Below are 14,139 nucleotides of genomic sequence, written 5' to 3'. Positions count from 1 at the left end.
AAAATCATGAAATATGTGGAACGGCATTCACTCTGTTTTAACTTCTTATATTCAGATACCAACATACATGTGGAACTATGTTCCAGTGAAATATCCACCGTTATGCGGGAACCAGTGTTCCACATATCTGCACCAAGGAGGATATATAAAACAAATTTTATATATCCTCCTTGATCTGCACCCATCTTCCACATATCTGTAACTGGAGCCATGCTTACATAACGAGTCGAGCCGTATTAGGAAATTACCCTCCTCCTACAATGCCAAAAAAAAAAGCCACCCTTAACTTCAGAACACGCTCGATAGGCTAGACAAGGTACAAAAATTAAAGGCAGAGGCGGAATGCAAGAGCGTTTGTGTACAGAGCACTTTTGCAATGCACTGTACACGCTGCACTGTACCGAACATTTTTGCACAGTGCACCGTACACGAACCACAGGGGGTCAAAATAGTCCACGGCCCCCCTCACCACAACGGCGTCCCTCAAAACCCACTAGGCACGTCAAACCTCACAATTTAAATTTTTTTTTACCAAAATGAGGATTGCATGCGCTGTTTTGCGCGGTACCATATACAGAAAACATTCGGAGAAAAGATTATAAGCCGCGCAAATAAGTTGGTTTGCAGAAGCGATTTTCTCATTCCTCCTTTCGTATCTCGAATGTCTTTCGCTTCTTACCTCTGATTCAAATTTATGGCTGTCTCGTGCACCGTAAAGCGCACCGCGAACAGCGCCTCCTGCCGTTACTTAATAATGCACTGTGCTGTTAATCATCCGCAAATTGTAATGCCCAATCCTGAGCCAAGCTACACTTAAAGGTGCGGGGCTTAAATTCACATACCCTGGACTATTATTGTCTAAGCGCCGAGACGGGGCTCCGACCAGCAATGTGACGTAGATAAAAATTAGGCCAAATTATATCTACAAGATACATACAGAGAAGTTACAGCCAAGATGGCAGAATAACCACAAACCACGAACGAGCTCTTTCGATGGTCCTCTTCGTCGTCCTGCTGAGCACCTTCTTCAGAATTCGGGAATTGCGTGTAACAATTTAAAGCCACCGTCGAAGCTGTGCTTTCCTAATTATTATGCGTCGCATGCTAATACCATTCAGTGTGTCGATGTTTCGTGCAATGACAAGACTCTAAATGCGCGCATGTAATAGTTCGAAACCATGACTATACAACAGACGCCACCATTTGGACTTCCCGTGCTCATTTAATTGCACTCAAACTTCGAGCCACGTTGCTATACCGCAAAATGGCCTTTCGCGCGACGTCTCGATAATATTTCGTCTGATTTCGGGGAGATGAAATGCTCCGAAAGTATTGGCATGGCACTCCCTACTTAACGATGTTTCAGGTAATGCCCTAGACCTTGAAAACCCAGCAGAAATACTGGCAAGTCTCAGAGCTCCCTAAGCGAAATGGTTTCGCGTTCGCTTCCCAGATGATGTATATGTCGTTACATCATGACACAGAAGGCGCCCACGTGGAAGAAGGATACTTATCGACGTCTTGGTACTCGTTCCGGCTTGCTCGGCCGTCTGCTATGCCGCTGCTCATTTGGGCGGCTCGATGCAGCAGCATAGCAGACCACCGAGTGAGCCAGAGCGAGTGTCAAAACGTAGAGATATGCCCTGCTCCTACGTCAACGCCTTCTGGGTCATGATGTAAAGGCATGTGCATCTACTGGGAAGCGAAATCCAAACTGGAAACAGTATTTTCCTAGGGTTTCGAAGACCACAACCTTCAGTTAACGGAGAAATAGTCGCAGATTCGACCGAAAGGCGAACGACTGGTTGCGATAGGAAACTGATAGACAGCTAGCTATGTGGCAGTAATGTTAGTAGCTTTATTAGCTGGATAAACTGCTGTAAACATTCGCTTACTAATGAAATGAACAAGCACGGTGTCACGCGCGCTTAGGCAAGCGTGAACACACCTCGCTCGATGACAGCGAGCACTCGCCGTCACAGCGCTGGCTGATGAAGAGCGGCAGCAGTGGCGAGCGCATTCCCATGAGTGCAGACCCTCGCTTCAGCGCGAACCAGGCGCGCGAGAACTCAGAGCACACGAAGCCATCAGCCATCTCGTGTCGGCTAGGCTTCGAACCCCCGCAGAGAAGGTGGTTCTTGCAAAGGCGGAAGGAGGAAAGGCTGGCACTATCTTCTGCAATCCTTGCGGGACCACGGCTCAGCACCGACCCCCGCAGATTACCGTCAAGATGCGCGCGGCCGCACCAGCCGCCCCATGCACAGCCGGAGTAGAATCGGAGACGTGCGCTACCCTGACCCCTACCTCTCTCCTTCCACTCCTTACACGCGAAGATCTCCCCGCTTTCCTACCCTACCAACTTTCTTTCCTTGGGCGCGCGAGAAGGTGCCAACGCACTAACACGCATCCACACTTCTAGGCTCACTCTCGCATAGTTTCCCCTCGCACTTACAACATACGGTGCGCGCCGGCGATTTTATCTCACTTGGACTTCATACGAAACATCACAGCGACGCCAACGACAATGGCGGAAATTCGCCTGGAGTGACCACTTAATTGCTATTGCAATAAAAAAAAATAAGAAAGTCGAGAATGTCGAGTCAGGCGGAACCGAGCTTTCATAGCGTAGCTGACGAGACTTGCAGGCGCTCATCGCTTTTTTCAGGACTTCTCAAGATTTCGCGTTGACAGACTGACGACCTATTGACTATTGACTATGGCGATGGAAGCATGGATTACCAACTAGCCCGAGCCAACGCTCTGCTCTGACTATAGGGCCGCCGGGCAAGTCTGCGCACTCACAGGTAAATCTCCAGCAGCCCGGTTGCTCCCTGCCGCCGTTGGGGTAGAAGTCCACGTGACCGCAACTGGTGCTCATTCCGAGCCGGCCCTGGACTATGTCCGTCCACCCGCTGCCGATGCTCGTGTGCAGCACATCCACGAAGACGGCGTCGTCTTTTGTCAGATGGACGCCGTATGACTCGAATAGCGGTCCCGCGGGGTCGAGACCTGCGTGTGCATAGTGGGCGCAATTAGGTTCTTTAACGTGCACCTAAATCTAAGTACACGGGTGTTTTCGCATTTCGCCCCCATCGAAATGAGGCCGCCGTGGCCGGGATTCGATCCCGCGACCTCGTGCTCAGCAGCCTAACACCATAGCCACTGAGCAACCACGGCGGGTTACACTCGCTCTACAAAAGGACACCAAAGAATAAAGCTAAATCAGTACAGACTGAAAAAGCGTTATTTAGAAACTGTTTTCATTCATTGCTGTGTGGTAGCCCGCGGTGTTCCTATAATTGTTTGTAATCGTGTCGCTAAAGTGAGACAAAAAAAGTTGCCAACTTTCCGTTATATCTTGCTGCAAAGTCGGTAAAGCATTTTCGTAAATTTTAGGTGGCCGGGTCGTTTTTTTTTTTCGAACAATATAATGTCCACTACTACGGCGTAAATATTTACCCAAACGGCTCACGTTTGTCTACAGTCCGTGTGAGTGTGCAATAAACGGTGATTTTACCAGCTCTGTGCAGTGGCCTTCAACTCTACAATTAGACTTGCGTAACAACGGACGATCACAGCTGAAATTCGTATTTGCCCTCAGATTGCGAGGTTCCAAGTGCAGCGCGATTCGAAGGAACACACGCAATCTGATTTTCCTATAGCACGCAAAGGCACCTGGTCCACATTACCCCGGTAATACAGTAGTTCTCGGTGCCTCTGTAAGGATAGCAATGTCGTTCATGACGCACAAGGTAGCATGTTAACATGGCGATGGATACTACGCGATCTTTATGCAGGTCAAACACCACGCTTCCACTTTGTCTACCTGAAGGCTCTTCGTAGTTACTTATCTGCCCAAAACCCATGTGATAAGGAAGCAGTGTGTTCAGGCTCGTGGGATGGAGCCCAACCACTCCTATGTATACGCCTCTCTACACTCGATCTACATTATTATTCACCTGCTGGGCTCTAGATGAGAAAGTAAAATTTGTAAATGTCCCCCGATCGAACTTATTCACTGGAAGTGCGCAGCCTGGACCGTGAGGACTCATTCAAATTGGTTTCGCAAATAATAGAAAAGAGACGTTGGGGCGATCAATGGGATTCATGCAACAGCAGTGCATTAATGTTCGTTTTCCAGCGTACACGGCGCGGTGTACATCATGAATTTTAATTATGAAGCACACAGAACACAAACGAAGTGCATTTGCTGACGACCGAGCGGGCCCGGGGCCGCATTCCCGCACTATAGTGCCTAGAATATACTAGGCACTATTCTAGGCACTAATATACTAGGCAGTGTATATTCTAGGCACTACACCCGCACGCTGCACGCGCCAGCACGCGCCGCCTCCACGAGCTGCCTTCTCCCCTTCTGGCTGCGTCGGCCTCCTTTCCACTCCTCTCCCCTCCTTTAGCATAAACAGGTGACGCAGGTCCAGAGACGGGTTTTCGTTAGCACGACCATTCTAAAGCCGACGCATTTAAAAAACCATTCCCACCCAGCCCATCTTGCAAGTTGTTTATTTTATTCATGAAGCACCTGCTGGGATTTATCGCTCACGGCCAACGCCGCCGACACCGACACCGACGACACCGGCTTTTCTGCGACACGAGCTCCTTAACGCTGTCGCGTTAAAACCATTCATTTTATGAGCGCGCTGTGGATCCTCCGAAGGCAACCATTCTTTACACATGTTCGCAAAGCATTAGGCCAAAGAGTGTCCGCATGCAGCTTTTCAACAGTAATGTGCGTTCTAGAATTCTTTTTTCTAAGCAACTTTCCCACCTTCGAAATCGCTAAAAGGTCGCCAACTGTTTTGTCAGGTCGCTTAATATGTCGCTGGTCGTAAAAAAAATGATGTCGCTAAACATATAATAAGCTCGTTAAATCTAGCAACAACTTCGCTAAAACGTCAGCACTGGTAGCAGGTTGAAGGTTAAAATGAAGATCAAAGACTATTTTTTTATACTGTCGCCGTTAATCCATGTCGGTACTTAACACCGACGTCAGGGATATAAATTATTTTTTACTTTGAAATCCATAACATCACTCTTAGGCGTACCAGCGCTAACGTGTCCGCGCGAAATTTAAAAAGAAATGAAAATGACACTTTTCTCCACCAATCGTGAACCTACTGCCACGAAATTAACGAAGCACAACAAGAGATTTAAACGAATATTTTGGACGAAAGTCTAAAGGGCATGATTCTTTGTTCATCTTTCGCGTGGCTTGGACAACCTCTGCATTTTTCTCTTGTCCAGCGACACAGATCACACGCCCCCGCCTCACCGGTGATGCGTCCGACGACTTTTCCCGTGAGCTGCTTGACGTCCTTGCCGAAGAAGCCTCCCGTCTGGGCGCCTAGGCTGTGGCCGATGTAGTGGACGTGCTCGGGCTTCACCGCGCCGGCGTCCGCCAGCGTCTTGACCAGCAGCGCCAGCGAACGGGCCACTACGCGGGTGTTAGCCGCCGCCGTGCTGTAGCCCAGAATGGAGCCGCAACCGTGGCTCCAGTCCACAAGGACCACGGACGCGTTCTCCTGCGAGCGCCACCACGCGGTTGTGAGAGCGGCGTGAAAAAGAGAAACGGCGGAAGCAGTCTCACAATGAACGTCGACGTTAATGCGATTAGCACCGAATCAGTGTGACGACACACAGCATTGCAACCGCGGACACGCGTCACGTAAGAGGCGTATATTGAGCCGGCATCCTCCCTCGCGTTTCCCTCTTAAAACCCCTTGAACTTCGTAAAGTAGTGACACTCTCCTCCTCCGCCTTCACTATACTCCTCGTTTCTCCTCTCTTTCACGCTCCCTCCACGACCGTGGCGCCGCCTACACTGCTCGAGCGTAGCAACGGCGCCCACATGCGCTCCTCGCCACTCGGTAGACGCTTCCCGAGCAAAAATGGCGCTGATGCACGGCGCGAGGGCCCACGTGATGCTATTAGGCCAATAGCGACGCGGCGTCGGCCTCGGCCACAGCGCGTGAGGAGGAGGCGGCATTCTTCAAAGCGTGGCAGTACTTTACGAAGTTTAAGGGGCTTTATTCCCTCTGGGCAACGCACGCCATCTGGCGCCGCCTGCGCGAAATCCGCGCGTGGTGCGTGCGTGAATATATATTCGGACGACATCGCCTGAATCACGTGGGTTCCATTCCACCCTGCAGCGGATAAATTTTAACTTATATTTTCTCATTGAGGAGCGGCATGATCTCTTAGTGGCACATGCCCAATGACCCGTATTGGTTCGGCGGTTGGTTTCGAATCGGGTACCCTGCGCAAAGCAGCCCAATGCTCAACTTATTGTATATACGCAATGGCCTAAGTTGGCGGGAAAACGATTGAAGACGTAGACAGGCAGACATACTGACAGGCGTAAAGATAAACAAAGACCTGAAAGTGCGTAAAATGTCCTAAGAATATTAATCGCATTAAGAGCATACTTTCAGCGGGCACTGTCCTGTCGAATAAGTGGGCAGAGGGGGCTTATTTCGGAAGGTGAGAGGTGTATCAGAACTCCTGTCAGGTTGTAGTTTTAAGCGAGCGTGTTGCCGGACGTACTTGGTTCATATCGCCGGGTTCGGTGTCAGTCTGGACGCGCCATTAGGACGGGACGGCCGAAGGTATATCTCTAATCGTGCGCAGCAATGAAAAAAGTTCCTTGCGAATCTGCTGTGATTCGATTGTGCTCAGGAAACGCAAGATGTCTGGGATGTTCCTTTCCACGTATGCGGGGTGCGGTCAGCGCACGTTCCTCGCTTCTTTTATGTATGTTGTTTGCTGCAAATAAACTTTAGTCGCAGCTTCTCCCTGAAACGCCACATTGGCTGGCCAAATCGGACGGGGGGAGTAGCACCTCCTTGGAGCGACTAGGGTCCGGGGTGTCTCGTGTATGCCCTGTCGGACTGCGCCATCCTTACGCGTTAGTCAGGGAGCGGGTGATGGTCCTTGCAGTTTCAAGGGACGTGCTTAATGACGGAGGTATAGTTGAAGCACGGGCAGCGGTTCGGCAGAGAGGCACGGTTAGCAGTGATCGTGGTAGCTCTGTCGTGGTCGTCATTTAGCTGGGCTGCCCTGACGCCGTCGACTTCGAAAATGGTGACAGGGTGTCGATGGACAGAACGACAAGGTCGCAAGAATATGTTGTTCAGTGGTTTTAGACACAGAGTTTCTTACAACAGAGGAAACTCCCGCGCTTGTGCCTAAGGGAGCTACAGGCATGGCAGGTTCAGTCAGTGTGGGAACGACGGTAAGTACACGGATTTGCCTAAACTTCTGTCCCTCCAGCTTCAAACTACGTAGCCAAATTTATCATTTTTTCAACAAAGTGCTTCCTTTATAAATGCAAACATTCGCAATGGTTATGCATGTGCGCAGGTACTTACTGCCTTCGTGTCTAGAAAAGTTACACCTGTTGAAATTTCAGAATAATAAAGCGCACAAATAATGCCGCAAGAACATCTGATTCCACGAGCACGAGAATTAGACAATCCCATGTATAATCCCAAGTATACGCTCGAATTTCAGTTGGCCCACCCCCAAATTTCAATTTGGCCCACCCTCGAATTTCAAGTCGGCCGATGCCTAAATTTCAAGTTGGCCAATTCCAAAGTTAAGACATTAACGCCTTAACTTCGCAAATTACGCATTTTTGCGCAGATAGAAGGCATTTCGCCGCATTTTTTCGCGTGACGGACCAATTTTGCTGGGGTACTCGCCCAAGAACGCTTACGCATTAAAACGTGCTACCAGCTTTTGAACACACACACAAAAAAAATACAAGTTTGCCATAAGGGCGAAGCAATAACTGCAACATGTTGCAATAATATACGAAGTGCAAGACTCGTAGCTTTTTTAGTGGCCGTATGAATTGAAGTAAACGCAAGCTAAGTAAAAACGTGCTGTTGTGCTAGGAGTCCTCTGTTTGAACCCTGCCATCGGAGAATTTCATTTACGTTTATTAATTAAAGCCATTGTCTTTCTTAACGACTTCACCACCACTTTTCCGTGTCGCGTATGTTTAAAACCTCCTCCCTGGATTGATCCCGGAGGTAGTGCACAGGCACATCAATAAAATTACATAATTTTTCAGGCTTGAGCTCTAGTATTGTTTCGCACATTTAATATTTAAGTCTGAAAAGGTGTAAGATAAAGGTCATGCGATGTCGATGTTTTGTTTCATGACGCTAGTTCGTGGGCTGCCGTTCTCAAAATCCTGAGGAATGATTTTTTCAAGAATTCAACACCTACTACGAGCAACTTCAGTGATAGGATGGTTTGGCAATACAGCCCGCGTATACCGCATGTTACGTGGTATATGCCATGGAATGGCGCACAGCAAGCATATGCCTGAATATATATGCAACCTCACGGGGAAGCAGACGGCAAAAATTCGCTCGAAGTGTCCCTATAGTTGCTATCGGAATTGTCATTTCCGCAGACGGAAATGCAAGCATGGATCAGGGGAACCTTGACCCGGGTCCTAGCAGTCTTGGCGCTGCGGCCATTGTGGTGCACTGGGATAGTTCACTAATAGTAACGCGGGGTCGTTTTTATCTTGCCAACCTTTTTTGTGTATTGTTCGTTAAAGTTCAGTACCCGCATAATGGCACAAATAAAGTTTCGTGCCATTTATGCTATAACTATCAAATGCACTCTAGTGATACACTCTCCGGCCCTGTATAGTTAATCCGCCATATGGCACCATGCCCCTGTTATACGCTCTCCCTGGAAAGCTTTCTTTTTCTTTCTCTGTATTGTAAGTACAGCGTTGAACAGCAGAGTTTGCAGTCAGACAGCAGGTTTAAGCATCCACAATATTAGTGAACCATATGTTTCCCAAAAACAAAGAAAGGAGCGGTAAGCTCGATGCAACTAGTTACCCACTGAAAAAAATTGGCTGAAATTGGCTTAGCTTGGTTAAGCCTGGAAGATTGCGAAAGCAATACCCTTGGCTGCGCCTTGGTTCGGCTGATGGTGTGGACATGGTTGCCCTTTGTTAAACTTATGGCTATACATCATCCGACATAGCGCAAGGCAGCGCGCCGACCACTGCGAGGAGCCGAGCTGCAGCCCCATTTATCCTCCTAGCGTGACGTCACACCAGCGAGCGCCCTCTCTCGGTAGCGCCGCAGCAGCGGCGCGCAAGACTCATCAAGACTCCATCATCGATCATCATCTCCATCATCTCCATCATCATCAAGACTCCATCATCGATGCCGCGAGCTGGGGCCCCGTCTCTCGGTCTGGCGTGACGTCACACGGTCACGTGACGCGCAGCTGTGTAAGGAGGCGCCACGACCACCGATGGGCCGAAAGTGCGAGCAGTATTGCTTTCGCAATAAAAGATGATGAAAGTTCATCGAGACAAAAAAAAGAAGACAAACTTTAAAGAAGCTGTGAGCATCCCTTTTCCTTATATACAGTGAAGCGCGCACGAGGTACTTGTGTTATACCTTGTCCAGTATCTGTTCCTTCATGTCCTGCATCCACTCCGTCTTGGCGCTGCTCAGAAAGCCGTGCACGATGATGTAAAACTTCTGTCCGGGATCAATCAGTGGCGCCATCTTCTTGAAGCCTTCCGGATCCAAGCCCGTCTCGAAGACGAACTTGCCGGGATGCGAGGCCTTGTTCGAATACAGCAAGAACTGGGGCTTCACCTGGCAAGGATAACGAAACGAATGGCTCTGAGTAGTTTTCGGTGGCATTCGGTTAGGCCTAATTCAGTTTGGTTTCATTAAAGCAAACGCGTGTCGTGTCAGTTGCGCCTCCTGCTAAGGTGATATTTTCTAAACACTAATTGAACATCAAATCAGTTGCATTGAGAGAAGACACGGACACTAGTTGCACGACAAATTGCAACAATGTTATACACAATTAACATAGTAATTTATCACTCGATCGAGGGCACATGCCTCATTGCAGGATTGAAGCCAAGCAATAACGAGATGCTAGCGATGTAACAGAAATCCTCTGTCATGAAGCTCTGGTCTATGAACTGGTTAATGCTAGCTACCGGCAAGTTCACTGGAATGGAAAGGGAGTGGTAAGAAGCACATTAAAAAAAAGGCATGACATATTATCATGTTTGTGTTACCACCAGACCATCAATGTACTTGATTAAGAAATAAAAAAGCAGTGCGAAATTGCTCGCTGAGAAGACCGATAAATATACGGTGCGACGCAGCTTGAGAAATAATGCTATTGAAACGTTCAAGAATTTAGAAGAAAAGAAAAAAAAAGATTGAATCGTCCCGACGGCATATCAAAAGTCGCCGTAGGCGTCGATACTCCTATAGTTATAAAGAAATTATTTTTGAACAGGTCTGATGGCGTCCACGCAGCAACGGTTGCTTGTGTACGGTCTTATGCTCATATGCTGCGGCCTAAACTCACGGCACGGTGCGAAAACGTGCTCGCAGCGAAAGCCAAACATTGTGCGCGGGCATGCATGCAGACGCGCAGTCGGTCGCCGCGAACCCGTGGGATCGCTGCAATGAGGCTTCATTCTGTTGTGCTCCATTTCGTTACACAGGCAGCCCACAAGAAGGACATGCTTCACATAGGTTGCTATCGGCGATTGCCTGCCTTTCACGCAAGAAACTCGTTCGGGGGACTCCATCGCGGCGACCGAGCACAGTGGGCGTTCACTGTACGTTTTCGGTAAAGAAATAGCGTGTGTAAACCATTATGTGTTTTCTGTTTGCCGAAACTTATTATTTCGAGAGTAGAATTCTGTCGTTTCGAGCGTACTTACAGAAATGTCCAGGAGGGCTCCCGCGTGGTGTTCTTGTTGAGCGTCGACAGCCAAACCTATGAGGAGCGTGCCGCGTAATCCCTCATACTACGCAAGCTAGGCGGTTCCGACAGATGGCGACTCCGTAAGTCCTCGACGCCAATACAATTCTGGCCGCAAGAAGCTGGCCTTCCAGAATCTGTGCGCCTGACCAACCACACAATGTAAAAATGTAAACATTTTTATCCGACATGAGAATTTCAGGGAAAGGAATGAAACTCTCCTGTCGGATATTTCTGTGCGCCCAGGGCTGTTAGAATGATTACATAGTATTCAGCTACGTTTTTGTCAACGCACGTCTAGTTAGAGCTCTGTTGTCGGCCTCTAAATTTTTTAAGGCCCTAACGGTAAGGGTGTTGTTACGAGTGCGACAAGAAAGCACCCTTAAATGTGTAAGCATTTCGCAGTGGCGCTGCAGTGCGGCAGCATTCGTGTCGTATTGAACCAACTCGCCAGAATCAAATAGAAGAATGAGAGCGTAGATTGCACAATGCACGCACATGGGGTCACTGACATGGCTTCAATTTGACGCTGGCGCGCCAGGGAAGCTAGAACCGCGTGTTCCGTACACAAGGGGCCGCCAGATCACGGATGCCCTGGTCTCACCTTGTCCGGACTCTGGGGCACGAAGTGTCTCAGGTTTCCGGACATGTCGAATTGTCCAGGCAGCTGCGGAAAGGAGAGCGGCCTCGCCACTTCGAAGATGACCAAGTGGAGCTCCGCCAGGTGCTCGTGACGCTTCACCGACAGCGCGATGTCGGCGAAGTCTTCCTTGGTCAGCTCGCCGTGCATGTACCCCGGGTCGTCCAGCACCGAGTTCGATCCCAGTTCGTGGTGGTGCGGCGCCGACCTCAGCATGGTTCTGCGGGCCGTCACCCCGGAGTCGTGTCCTTCCGGGTGACTCATTCCTGAAGAGCAACGGCAACGCAGTCATCTTTCTATAGGAAACAGGCTTCACCGGGAACGGAATGGAGAACGACAGTTGAGGAAAGCTTATGTACAGCGTGTTCTAGAAGTCGATGAGGATAGCAATTGGGGCTTGTTGGTACGGCATATCTTATTTTGTTATAGCGCAAGCTTGACAAGGACAACAGAAGGCACATCTGACTCCCAGCGCTGTGTGTGTCAGATGTGCCTTCTGTTGTCCGTGTCAAGCTTGCGCAATAACAACATAAGATGTGTTCTAGAATACCCCGTTCCGCCTATGCTCCGCCCAACCGCTAACATGCACTTTCGTGTAAGCTCCAAAAGCTCCAAGTGGATATGGCGTAATAAAAAAGTCAGTACCAACGTACCATTGATTGATTGATTGATTGATTGATTGATTGATTGATTGATTGATTGATTGATTGATTGATTGATTGATTGATTGGGTTTAATGCCCCAAAGCAACACCGAGGTTATGAGAGAGACTCTAGTGGAGGGCTCAGGTATAATTTTGACCACCTGGGGGTTCTTTAACGTGCGTGCAAGGCACGGTACACGAGCCCATTTTTTGCACTTCGCCCCCACCGAAATGCGCCGCCGTTGCCGGGACTCGAACCTGCGACCTCGCAACGCTGGGCCGCGACTGCTAAAGCAGCATATACTTAACTACCCACCCGTGCTGCGTACGAAGTCGCTCCTCTTCCTTTAGCAGGAACTCTACGGGTCAGCCATCGTGGTGAAATATCAAAAAAGAAAGAACGTACTGCAAAATGAAAATGAAAAGAGGCGCCCCTCCGTTGCTAGGCGACACCTGGCTGAACAGAGCATGCGCAGAGTGGGCCCTTCCAGAACGTGCAGTAACGAACCTTCCCCGCCAACAATGACAATAATGACGCCTAACCGAAACAAGCGGAGCACGTTACAGTCATTGAAGCTCGGTACAATAAACTTCCCCGCATGCGGATGGAACATTATCTCGTCGATTCTGCTGGACTGACCCGGTTAAGCTATTCAGATTAGAGCTGGTTAGTTACGCCTGCTGATCTTAGAAAACAGTGAAGCGCAAACAAAAGCCTCCACTCAGCGTCTTGTCTTAAAGAAGCGTATTTTCTGCCTAAATGCGTTCCTGCATGCGGTGTGTAAGCACCTGGTGAGGACTGCAAGAAGTAAAGCCTTTCATTTCCTCCATTGCGGCCCACGCACCACCAAGCGCATGCAACAACAAAATGTACAGCATACAGTCGATAACTTGACGCAGCGTTAAACGGGTAAGTTTCCAAAGTTACATACCGTACATAGTCATCAGTAGGGGCAGGAAGTTCATGGTGGTATAGTAGGTCGGCGTCTGCGTTTAGAACACCACGTGAGAAGAGCGCTCCCGTAGAACAGGCCTGCAAGTAAGCAATAAGGAACCCAACGACGTGCGTTGACAATAAAGCCAATGTCGCAACACAGAATATTGTTCAGCTGACAAGGTATCGCTGGGTGCGATTGTAATGCGAGGGGCAATTCCATGGCCATGGCAAAGAAAGAATACAAAGAAGACAATCAAAAGGGTGAAACAAGGAAGGAAGGGAAGGAATTAAATAATTGTGAAATGAAGAAGAGAAGGAATAAAGGGTGAAACGAGGAAGGAAGGGAAAGAATGAATTAATTATGAAATAGGAAAGAGACGGAACAAAGAGTGAAAGAAGGAGGGAAGGAAGGGAATGAATTAATTAATTGTGAAATAAGGAAGACGCGGGATAAACGGCGACAGAAGGAAAGGAGTGAAGAGACGAAAGGAATAGTGAAATGAGGAAGAAAAAGAATAAACGATGAAAGAAGGAAAGGGACGAAGGGAAGGAATTAATGGTAAAATGAGCAAGACACAGAATAAACGGTGAAAGAAGGAAAACAGTGGAGGGAAGGAAATAATAAATGGTGAAAAAAGAATGAAAGGAAGGTAGAAAATGAATGAAGGGTGAAGAAAAGAATGGAGGATCGAAAAAAGAGTGAAACACGAGAAAAATGAAAGAAGAATGGGAGAGAAGGAATGAACGGTTAAAAAGGAATGACTGAAAAGTGACAGAGAGCAGTGAGAAAATGAGTGGTGAAAGACGAAAGGCAAAAAGGTTGGAACGTGCGGTGACGGGAAAAGAAGGAACGGTAAAGGAAATAACAATTTCATCCGTTACAATGCTACCAATCGAGGTCGAACCACATGGCACGTCTCCTGCGCATGACCCGCCGTGGTTGCTCAGTGGTTATGGTGTTGGGCTGCCGAGCACGAGGTCGCGGGATCGAATCCCGGCCATGGCGGCCGCATTTCGATGGAGGCAAAATGCGAAAACACCCGTGTACTTAGATTTAGGTGCAAGTTAAAGATCCCCAGTTGGTCGAAATTTCCGGAGTCCTCCCCTACGGCGTGTCTC

At 48.7% G+C, this 14,139-nt stretch overlaps 1 protein-coding gene across 6 annotated transcripts in view; it reads right to left on the bottom strand.

Moving 5' to 3' along the window:
• Positions 1 to 14,139, bottom strand: part of LOC135917992 (phospholipase A1-like) — a 66,699-nt gene that overhangs the window by 1,337 nt on the left and 51,223 nt on the right. For 5 of the 6 annotated variants that reach the window (XM_070525890.1, XM_065451648.1, XM_065451650.1 and 2 more), the window contains 5 exons: positions 13,016 to 13,116; positions 11,405 to 11,706; positions 9,459 to 9,662; positions 5,294 to 5,543; positions 2,803 to 3,009 (listed from right to left, as the gene is read on the bottom strand). In XM_070525890.1, coding sequence (XP_070381991.1) covers positions 2,803 to 3,009; positions 5,294 to 5,543; positions 9,459 to 9,662; positions 11,405 to 11,706; positions 13,016 to 13,049 — 997 coding nt within the window. In that variant the 5' untranslated portion in view covers positions 13,050 to 13,116. Of the gene's footprint in view, positions 1 to 2,802; positions 3,010 to 5,293; positions 5,544 to 9,458; positions 9,663 to 11,404; positions 11,707 to 12,399; positions 12,468 to 13,015; positions 13,117 to 14,139 lie in introns of those variants that run through there. The other variant, XM_070525891.1, reaches the window with a different exon arrangement.

This window comes from Dermacentor albipictus, chromosome 9 (genome assembly GCF_038994185.2).
Source record: "Dermacentor albipictus isolate Rhodes 1998 colony chromosome 9, USDA_Dalb.pri_finalv2, whole genome shotgun sequence".
In the NCBI taxonomy this organism is placed as follows: domain Eukaryota; kingdom Metazoa; phylum Arthropoda; class Arachnida; order Ixodida; family Ixodidae; genus Dermacentor; species Dermacentor albipictus.
The sequence above is the reverse complement of the archived record's forward strand: the minus strand, read 5'-3'. Positions and strand labels throughout refer to the sequence as shown.